An 11556-nucleotide genomic window follows, 5' to 3' on the forward strand; every position below is an offset into this window, starting at 1 on the left:
GGTGGCCATTTGATTAATTGTTCAGCAGTCTTATGGCTTGGGGGTAGAAGCTGTTAAGGACCCTTTTGGTCTTAGACTTGGCACTCCGGTACCACTTGCCCTGCGGTAGCAGAGAAAACAGTCTATGACTTGGGTGACTAGAGTCTCTGACAATGTTTTGGGCTTTCCTCTGACACCGCCTAGTATATAGGTCCTGGATGGCAGGAAGCTTGGCACCAGTGATGTACTGGTCCGTACGCACTACCCTCTGTAGCACCTTACGGTCCGATGCCGAGCAGTTGCCATACCAACACCCTGAAATGTCGAAATTATCACAAATGTATGCTTTACAGTGATGTGTGTTTGAGTTGTTTCCTTGGGTAAAATAATGCTTCTGATTCCAGGTTTTGAAGCCCTGCCTGGATTGTCAACTGAAGATTATATCACCCTAAGCATTGTCACCAGATATCTGGACTTTAAGGTGAACATTTGTGTCCTCTCTTAGCCTATCCTAGAATGTACATTTATAACAGGTCAGTCACACACAAATACGCTTGACATGATATCCGTATCAGTCAGAACAGTGTCAAACTGACAAAGACAAGAAGAAGAAAAAAAAACCCATGTCAAATCATGAAGAAAAACAGTTTTTTTTAACGGTAAGCTATCTCAATAGGTTGGCGAGGTGTGGGATGAGATCTCCAAAGAGTTGAGCCTGGAGGGAGTGAGACCAGTCACCCCTGACGAAGAGGCCCTGGATACCATTGCTAAGATGACAGAGGACACAGCCAGGAGAGTCACCACACAGCAGAGCAGCATGCTGGAGCAACGGGACAAGGAGGACGTCAGTGAGGAGAAACGCATGTATACAGAGGTGTGTGTGTGTGTGTGTGTGTGTGTGTGTGTGTGTGTGTGTGTGTGTGTGTGTGTGTGTGTGTGTGTGTGTGTGTGTGTGTGTGTGTGTGTGCCCATGACATTATAACAGCTGGGGTCAAATGGCCCCAATGTGTGTAAGGGCTCTAAAATAATTAAGGTCTGACTAAGTTATTCTGTTTGTTTCTTAATTTCACAGATAAGTTCAAACTGGAAACAGCAGGAGCTTACAGCCCAGTCTTGGGAGCATTTTGTGGCAAAGACATCAAACTACAAGATTTTAAAGGTTATCCTATATCTGCCTCTAGCGATTAATCTTTCTTTGAAAGTGCTATTTGTAGAGAAGACTTTGATTGATTACTTTATCAATTTTTATTTCAGGAGACTAAAGAGCATCAGGAGAGATCTATTGACTCATCCAGACCTAAACCAAAGCACAAGGAAGCTATATTCCATCCTACACAGATTCAAGGCTTACAAATTACAGTAAGTCATTGTGATGCAGATATTGTACTGTAATTATAAACTGGGTGCTTCAAGCCCTGAATGCTGATTGGCTAAAAGCCATGGTATATCAAGGGTATGCCACTGGTATGACAAAACGTTTATTTTTACTGCTCCGATTACATTGGTTTATAATAGCAATAAGGCACCTCGGGGGGTTGTGGTATATTGCCAATATACCACGGCTAATGACACTCCGCATTGCATCTTGCCTTAAGAACAGTCCTTAGCCGTGCTATATTGGCCATATACCATGCCCCCCTGTTTCCATGCTTGTTTTGTTGCTCTGATTTCCCCACTGCCTTAAAGTGTGTGTGTGTGTGTGTGTGGTGTGTGTGTGTGTCTGTGTTTCAGAAATTCTGTGGGCGGGTGATGACTGTAGAGAGCACTCCAGCCAACCTGACAGGAGGGCCCCTGGCCAATACAGAGCTGGCCCTGGAGAGGGTGCCCATCCAGGGTGGAGCCCTGAGGAAACTCCCCACTGCCACTGAGGACCCAGAGTATTTCAACACAGTTTCAGTCAAATAAATACCCCACCTCCTTATAGCTTTGCTCAGTGTTTGTTCACTATTTACTACAGGTCTCCATGTACAATTTGGTATGTTAGCTTGAGAGTGAACATACAGACAGGAATTCATCAATCCAGCATGAACAATCAAAATTAGACTACTAGTATCTACTAGGAACAGATATTAATGGATGGATTAAACAGATTTGAAATGATTAAAATTGTGCTGTAACTGAATTTTGACATTGTGCCTAGGACTGATTTATTTTTTTGTGTGGAATGTATCAATATTTAAATATTGATGTAGCAATCTACAGAATTCACAATCATTTGTGAGGACATTGCCTCATTTTGACCTTCAGTGCACAAGGTGTTTCATTTGTGATGTCAGAGATACATTTTATGATGAAGATTCTACTTGGTGCTCACATGTTTCGTGATGGTCTAAACTATTTTGTGATGCGATTAGCAGTTTACATCGAGACCAGTATGTTACTAGCATCTGCTTTTGGCAATAATGTTTCAATTTACTGAGTTTGCAGACTGACGGATGAAGTCATTTAGGAGGCCACAATCAGCATCCTGTAGTCTACCTTCCCCTCCCCCTCCGAATTGACTGCCTTTTGTGGCCAAACTGAACATGACTACACATGTTTGTATTCTGCAGACTATAGACAAAGACCCATACTAAACAAGGCAACTAGTGTGTCAAGATGGGGAAGATGGCGCTTTCCTGCTTTCCTTTGGTTTGAAAATATTGTTTCCATAAAGGAAATGTCTTTGGTTGTGCTGTGGTCAGGCCACTAGTTCTGGATGTGTTGGATGAAGATAAATAAAATAAAAATCACATAATGAAAGGTTATAATACCCCTTTCCAGTACACGACACACTGACGTCATGCACAGATGCGCGTGACTTTTGGCGGCAGTGAGAAAGCCTTCGCCGTCATACTCCCATTCAACAAAGCCTAGATTTATGTTTTTATTACTTCTGAACAAAATTACTTTTTTGGATTGTCAAACGCTTACAATAATGTTTTGATTCTTGCTTGAACAGTCTCAAGGATTATATTTGGATGTGATCTTTGCAAAATAACTATTTTGGATGTAGGAGTTGTTAGCTAGAATGCTAACGCTCATTGATATAGGCTGTAGCAAAAGCCAAAGAGCCATTTTACTGGTTGAAGTGTTTTTTTAATATAATGCAGTTGATTTGCGATGATGACACAAACGTTATATTAAGCATGACATTTATACAAGCCTTAAAATCCAATTATAATTCAAAAGTATTGGGAAATGCACTCATAAGCAACATGTAAATAGAGCCTTTTTTTGCTGGAGTTCTATAAGAACTCCCCTTGTTCTGCCACCAACTTGCAGCAATGTTTGCAAACACAGAAAGAGGTCAAACGGGGCGCTGTATTGAAGCCATCGCACTCCCCCACCCTGGTAAAACTATATTTTGGAAGCTATATAAATGCATTTATTAATACTTAAATACATGTAATTTTGTCCTTGAAACATTTAATTTAAATACTATCGAATTTCATTCATTCCTATGGAGGACTGCTACTACTGGGGAGTGCCAGTGTGCCCCGACCGGTGACTTCAAAGCCTCTCAATGGCAATTAAATAGCATCAGCGATCCAAGGTTTATATACATCATTGGTTGTAACTGACGATTACAACCCACTGAGACAAAAATTGTTGAATCAATGTTGTTTCCATATAATTTAATCCCCCCCCCCCAAAAAAATCTATGTGATGATGTTGAATCAATTTGGAAAACTGATTGGATTTGCAAAAAGTCATCAACATAAGGGAATTTCGTCTTTTTTTCACCCAATATTTTACCTAAATCCAATGACATGGTAAAATGTTTTGTTGATTTCACATTGAATTCACGTTAGTTGACAACTCAACCAAATGTAAATCAAAGCTAAACTGACGTCTGTACCGATGGGAATGGTCATGCTATAAAAGAGAAAGCCTATTTAAAATGTTATAGTGACATCATAAAAACGGAAAGTCTTACATGCTGATCAAACCGCGTGTGCCATCGCACAAGTTGATTTTGTCCACCCACACCAGACACAATCAGGACAGCAGGTTGAAATATCAAAACAAACTCTGAACCAATTATATTAATTTGGAGACAGGTCGAAAAGCATTAAACATTTATGGCAATTTAGCTAGCTAGCTTGCTGTTGCTAGCTAATTTGTCCTGGGATATAAACATTGGGTTGTTATTTTACCTGAAATGCACAAGGTCCTCTACTCTGAAAATTAATCCACAGGTAAACCGAGTTCATTTCTAATCTCTCCTCCTTCAGGCTTCTTCTTCGGACTTTATATGGCGGTTGGCAACCAACTTTAAGGTGCATTACCACAACCAACTGGACTGGAGTGTGGACCTCAGTTCATCTTTCAATCACTCACGTGGGCATATGCTCCTAAAAACCAATGATGAGATGCCACATGGGTATATGCTCCTAAAAACCAATGAGGAGATAGGAAAGGCAGGACTTGCAACGCATTGAGCATCACAAATATGACAAAGTTCTATTTTAGCGCCTGGCTACGCATGCTCGTTGACGCTCGCAAGCAGTGTGGGTGCAATGATCGAATGAACATGTATGTGTACATTTATTTTGCAACGCTCTCACACGCGACGGAGTGGTGTGGTCAGTATGTAACATCAGAACCAAGCCTTCAGACAATCATTTGAACATATACAATGCAAGAAGTCTTCCAGAAATGTCATATGTTCTCATAATTAGAAGTCATTATAATGACTTCCTGCTGGGATCATTGAATGCTTCTTGCAGTGGATGCTTTTGGATAGGGTCCTGTTTTGGTGAGGAGTCCGAAGTGTTACATAACACCACTGCAGCGTGTTAACACACATGTTTATTCAAGCGTGGACCATGCTGCACAGAAGCACACTCCCCTCTCCTCTCCCTCCCATTTTTGGACTGGATGACAAAACCATATCTGACAGGCTGAGGCTTTTATGCAGTAGGGCGAGAGAGTGTGCCTATGCGTGTGTGTGTGTGTGTGTGTGTGTCTGTCTGTCTGCGAGACTGTGTCTGTGTGTTAAGCTTGAGTCTATTGAGCCCATTGGATGGGACTGGGGTTGACAAAGACCATGGGCACATAGGAGCTTCCTCAGTATCACAGGCTTTCACTTTCTTCTAGTGTTTCGGATGGTGTCTGGGCATTCTGATGCTGCTGCAGGGCTTGGTGAAGGTGAGGATTCACCGGGATTCCTTTGGATCCTGTCCTGGATCATTTCTCTCTCTCCCTCTCTCTCTCTCTTGCTCTCACTCTCTCTCTGCCCAAGGCTCTCCAACTCCATCCTGTGAGATTATATTTTACATTTCTCCTAAAATTCAAGGAATTTCTGAAGTTATTTCTCAATTGTGGTATTGGTCTCATGTCATGGTTATCATTGGTTTTGTTATTTTGCTGTCATCATGACTTGAAGTTTGCTTGACTCTAGGCCTGTAAAAGCTCCAATGGACCATGTCTTTCTCAAATGTTGAATTTGAGTTTGAAATGTAGGACTCATTGGTTTCTCTGTGATGTAAGAATGAGGGCACCATTCAGTGGAAAATTAGATAAAAGAAGCTATGTTGGCAGCTATTGTGTACTTTGGGCTGCATTTTTTTGTGATCTGCTGGTTAACTCCTGTATTAATTGTCAACATGCAGTCCTTGTTGCAGAACAAATTGCATGGACATGATATTCTAAAAGTGGATTCTACAGAAGTGAATGCTGGGTATTGTTGCCAAGGAGTTTAGTTCCCTTTTAGCATAATGTGGTAGTAAGATCCCATGTCTATAGAAATAAAGAGAGTCGCACACTCTACAGTTGAAATCAGAAGTTTACATACACCTTAGCCAAGTACATTTAAACTCAATGTTTCACAATTCCTGACATTAAATCCTAGTAAAGATTCCCTGTCTTAGGTCAGTTAGGATCACCACTTTATTTTAAGAATGTGAAATGTCAGAATAATAGTAGAGAGAATGATTTCTTTCAGCTTTCAGCTTTCATCCCATTCCCAGTGGGTCAGAAGTTTACATACACTCAATTAGTATTTGGTAGCATTGCCTTTAAATTGTTTAACTTGGGTCAAATGTTTCGGGTAGCCTTCCACAAGCTTCCCACAATAAGTTGGGTGAATTTTGGCCCATTCCTCTTGACAGAGCTGGTGTAATTGAGTCAGGTATGTAGGCCTCCTTGCTCGCACACGCCTTTTCAGTTCTGCCCACAAATGTTCTATAGGATTGAGGTCAGGGCTTTGTGATGGCCACTCCAATACCTTGACTTTGTTGTCCTTAAGCCATTTTGCCACAACTTTGGAAGTATGCTTGGGGTCATTGTCCATTTGGAAGACCCATTTGCGACCAAGCTTTAACTTCCTGACTGATTTCTTGAGATGTTGCTTCAATATATCCACATCATTTCCTGCCTCATGATGCCATCAATTTTGTGAAGTGCACCAGTCCCTCCTGCAGCAAAGCACCCCCACAAAATGATGATGCCACCCCCGTGCTTCACGGTTGGGATGGTGTCCTTCGGCTTACAAGCCTCCCCCTTTTTCCTCCAAACATAGCAATGGTCATTATGGCCAAACAGTTCTATTATTGTTTCATCAGACCAGAGGACATTTCTCCAAAATGTACGTTCTTTGTCCCCATGTGCAGTTGCAAACCGTAGTCTGGCTTTTTTATGGTGGTTTTGGAGCAGTGGCTTCTTCCTTGCTGAGCGGCCTTTCAGGTTATGTCGATATAGGACTTGTTGTACTGTGGATATAGATACTTTTGTACCTGTTTCCTCCAGCATCTTCAAAAGGTCCTTTGCTGTTGTTCTGGGATTGATTTGCACTTTTCGCACCGAAGTACGTTCATCTCTAGGAGACAGAATGCGTCTTCTTCCTGAGCGGTATGATGGCTGCGTTGTCCCATGGTGTTTATACTTGCGTACTATTGTTTGTACAGATGAACGTGGTACCTTCAGGCATTTGGAAATTGCTCCCAGGGATGAACCAGACTTGCATTGGACCTTTAACATTGTATGGGAGCAACTTACCCCACAGAATCCACAACAAATAGCCCCCAATTAGGGTTTTCTTTGTTTCTCCTGCCATGCAAGTATACTAAACAAAAAGTTTTACACAACATGTAAAGTGTTGGTCCCGTGTTTCATGAGCTGAAATAAAAGATCCTAGAAATGTTCCATACATACAAAAAGCTTATTTCTCTCAAATGTTGTGCACAAATTTGTTTACATCCCTGTTAGTGAGCGTTTCTCCTTTGGCAAAATAATCCATCCACCTGACGGGCATATCAAGAAGCTGATTAAACAGCATGATCATTACACCGTTGCACCTTGTGCTGGGGACAATAAAAGGTCACTCTAAAATGTGCAGTTTTGTCACACAACACAATGCCACAGATGTCTCAAGTTTTGAAGGAGCATGCAATTGGCATGCTGACATGCAGGGATGTCCACCAGAACTGTTGCCAAAGAATTTAATGTTAATTTCTCTACCATAAGCCGCCTCTAAAGTCGTTTTAGAGAATTTGATGTTGTGAGGCCGGTTGGACGTACCATCAGACCACGTGTAGCCACGTCAGCCCAGGGCCTCCACATCTGGCTTCTTCACCTGCAAGATCGTCTGATACCTGCCATCCGAACGGCTGATGAAGCTCTTTTCTGGGGAAAAACTCAGTCTGACTGGCTGGGCCTGGCTCCCAAGTGGATGGGCCTATACCCTTCCAGGCCCACCCATGGCTGGCGCTGCTGCCCAGTCATGTGAAATACATTTATATTTTTGTTCAGTGTAGGTATGAATGTACTGTCCTTTGATAAATGTCTCAGAATATCATTCTGGTCCTTATTCGTCTGTATGTTAACAGTGGAACATATTTTTGAATAGCTTGTATACCTCCAAGGCTGAGTCAGGTGACTTTGTGTTTGTGCTTTTGGGAAGAGGGCTTGCTTATTGAGTCTTGTATTTAAAACTACATTTTTCATTGTGTTGTCTATGTTTTTGCCTCAGTATCTATTGAGGACTCTGGTGATTATATTTATATTTTATGTTTTCTCTGCTGGCAGATGCTGGACTAGTCTGAGAACTCACAGTTGAAGACATGTTCATTAGACTGGGACGCCTGACCCCTGGATACTTCCGTCTCCTCCAGGTGTGTGTCCTTGTCTATCTAGGGATGATTTTAAACCTTGGTTTGTAGTTTATTTCCTGCACACACTGTTTGTTTTTAGAGTTGATTTGGAAAGTTGATGAGTTGATATATTAGCATAGGGATCCATTGTACTATAGGCTAGTTGTGATGGATAACAACACAGTGAAAAGTGGGCATTAACATTTCATAGTGAACTACAGATGCAGACCTTAAGTGATTATATAATACAACCCTTATGACTGCTTTTCTCACTGAAAGAACCAGCTCATATTGTTTGAATCTTTTGCTGATTTGTACTTTCTTAAATAAAGGATCATTTTGAAGTTAGCATATTATCTTGCATGCCTGCCTCACGGATGTCAATAAAAGAACACCAAAGACTTATTCCTATCAGGAAACAGAATTCTGTTAGCCTGGTGTGGACCTGTCCTACGAGAGCTGTAAATATTAGAGATGTGCAAACTATGGGACACTGTTTTCTGCCTACTGGCTTTATTATCAGTGCCATTGCTGTGTGTGGAAAGAGCACTGTGTGCCCGAGGACAGACGTTCCGCTAGCGGAACGCCTCGCCAAATATCCAATGGTAGAGCGTGGCGCGAAATACAGAAACCTTAAAAATGCTATAACTTCAATTTCTCAAACATATGACTATTTTACACCATTTGAAAGATAAGACTCTCGTTAATCCAACCACATTGTCCAATTTCAAAAAGGCTTTACAGCGAAAGCAAAACATTAGATTATGTTAGGAGAGTACCCAGCCAAAAATAATCACACAGCCATTTTCAAAGCAAGCATATATGTCACAAAAACCCAAACCACAGCTAAATGCAGCACTAACCTTTAATGATCTTCACCAGATGACACTCCTAGGACATTGTTATACAATACATGCATGTTTTGTTCAATCAAGTTCATATTTATATCAAAAACATCTTTTTACATTAGCATGTGATGTTCAGAACTAGCATTCCCACCCAAAACTTCCGGTGAATTTACTAAATTACTCATCATAAACGTTGACAAAATACATAACAATTATTTTAAGAATTATAGATACAGAACTCCTTTATGCAATCGCTATGTCAGATTTTAAAATAGCTTTTCGGCGAAAGCACATTTTGCAATATTCTGAGTACACAGCTCAGCCATCACAGGCTAGCTATTCAGACACCCGCCAACTTCGGGGCTCACTAAACTCAGAATTACTATTAGAAAAATGGTATTACCTTTGCTGTTCTTCGTCAGAATGTACTCCCAGGACTTCTACTTCAACAACAAATGTTGTTTTTGTTCCAAATAATCCATAGTTATATCCAAATACCTCAGTTTTGTTCGTGCGTTCAGGTCACTATCCAAAGGGTAACGCGCGAGCGCATTTCGTGACAAAAAAATTCAAAATGTTCCATTACCGTACTTAGAAGCATGTCAAACGCTGTTTAAAATACATTTTTATGCAATTTTTCTCGTAAAATAGCGATAATATTCCAACCGGACAATGTTGTATTCATTCAAAGAGGAAAATAAAAAATGGCGAGGTCTCGTGAATACGCATCTCCAGTCTCTCTGTCACCAGGCAGTCCACTGACAAACTGTGCTGCTGTTATCTGCCCAGAGACAGGAGACGCCTCAATCCGGTTTCTGAAGGCTTTAGAGAGCCAATGGAAGCCTTAGAAAGTGTCACGTAACAGCTCAGATACTGTAATTTCGATAGAGATGCAACAGAAGGACTACAAATTGTCAGACAGGCCACTTCCTGCTTGGAATCTTCTCAGGTTTTTGCCTGCCATATGAGTTCTGTTATACTCACAGACACCATTCAAACAGTTTTAGAAACTTTAGAGTGTTTCCCATCCAAATCTACTACTATATGCATATTCTAGTTTCTGGGCAAGAGTAGTAACCAGATTAAATCGGGTACGTTTTTTTCACCCGGCCGTGAAAATACTGCCCCCTATCCACAACAGGTTAACTCAAATCCCTAATTTCCTTGTTCAAATATTCATAGTGAGAAAGTAGGCAATAATAGAACAGGATTGTTTCACAGTTCGAAAACAGTGGGGGCTGTGTGAACTGATGCCAATATAAATTGACCAAACCTTGTGTGTGTGTGTATGTGTGCGCTCGTTTCTTCCCCCTGGCAGAGACAGGTCTCAGGTGAAGTCCAGATACAGCCGCAGAAAGGATTCATCAACCAGATCGCCATGACGATGGCCATGGTGGGCATCAGTGTGTCCTTCTACAGCGCCCGGCGGATGGCGGAGAAGGTCCATCTAAAAGAGAATGCTCACTGAACAGTTGGACAGTGTGGCCCCTCAACTGGACCAGAGAGATGGGGGAGAGAGATGAAGAGAACCAGAGTAGGCTGCAGTGCTGCACTCCATCACCTTGCATTGCAGCGGTTGGCACCTTCACTAGAATTCAGGCCCACTCAAAGCTGCAATGCCAAGATGGTTCTGTGGGCTGAGTGTTTGTTGTTGTTGTTCGAGAGAATGTCTGTGTTTGATGGAAGAGGATGGGTATCAGGAGCATTTTGTCTTGAGAGTGAGACCATGCAGTCTTTAATAAACAACTGCTGGGTTTGAAATACGTTTATCTTTGTATTGTGATGACGGGAAAATGTAAGTGCACTGTGGGGAAATGGAAATGTGAATTACCAGTACTAATGCCCAATAGATTAAAATGACCTAACAACATTTTTACCTAAAGACATTTTTGGATGATATGAGGCGATCTACACATATCTGCTTTATTTGAAAGATTTCACCATGTAGGCCTAGCATACTTACTTAGGCTCCATACTAGAATGTCTTTTGAACATAGCATGAATGCACATCACAAATGTGGGACCCCAGTAAGCGTTTGGTATTTGCTTCAGCGCTTTATCAGTTGAACATGGATGCCATGATAATACTGTAGCTCTGTGGTTCTGACAGAATCGGTGGTCGCCTCAATGTATGCCACTTCCAAACTGACTCTTCATGACATTTATATGTATATTTTATTAACAAGTATTTTTAATGGTTTACATTTTTAAATACCTAATAAAACTCACTATTAACTCAAAGAAGGTTCAATGATTTATTTGGCTGTAAAGTACATATACAAAAAAATATTTCATGTAATATAATCATCATAGTCACTGATTTCTTTCTGGAGTTTTTTCTGTTGATAAATGTGTGTATATGTCAGTGGTATGTGACCTATCAAGACTTGAGTATTTGTCATTCAACTCTTTGAAACAGTTATGCAACGCCAAAGTGTTGTTGTGAAAATCTTTCCAATTCTATGGGGTTATCCATGTGGAAGGTACAGTACATTAGGTTAGGGAGTGATATGGTCACACAGCTGCACTGACTGTATTGGGTGATTCATGTGAAAATAAGATAAAGGAGGAAATGTGGTTATGACACTACATGAATGAGATATCCCATTCAGGGTTGGGAAATTCCAGAAACATTCAATACATTTCCTGGTTTT

The 11556-nt window shown here is 41.1% G+C and overlaps 1 protein-coding gene and 1 long non-coding RNA gene across 5 annotated transcripts in view; both read left to right on the plus strand.

The window, feature by feature from the left end:
• Positions 1-2107, plus strand: part of cfap69 (cilia and flagella associated protein 69) — a 35019-nt gene extending 32912 nt beyond the window's left edge. For all 4 annotated transcript variants that reach the window (XM_029734937.1, XM_029734933.1, XM_029734935.1 and 1 more), the window contains 5 exons: positions 384-460; positions 656-853; positions 1052-1138; positions 1234-1338; positions 1711-2107. In XM_029734937.1, the coding sequence (XP_029590797.1) occupies positions 384-460; positions 656-853; positions 1052-1138; positions 1234-1338; positions 1711-1884 (641 nt within the window). In that variant the 3' untranslated portion in view covers positions 1885-2107. The remainder of the gene's footprint in view (positions 1-383; positions 461-655; positions 854-1051; positions 1139-1233; positions 1339-1710) is intronic.
• Positions 2108-4929: 2822 nt separating this feature from the next.
• On the plus strand, positions 4930-11143 carry LOC115176204 (uncharacterized). The gene is made up of 3 exons (XR_003872175.1): positions 4930-5112; positions 7990-8075; positions 10221-11143. It is a non-coding gene; the product is annotated as an uncharacterized LOC115176204 (long non-coding RNA).
• The last annotated feature ends 413 nt before the right edge of the window (positions 11144-11556 follow it).

Source organism: Salmo trutta, chromosome 36, assembly GCF_901001165.1.
Source record: "Salmo trutta chromosome 36, fSalTru1.1, whole genome shotgun sequence".
Lineage (NCBI taxonomy): Eukaryota > Metazoa > Chordata > Actinopteri > Salmoniformes > Salmonidae > Salmo > Salmo trutta.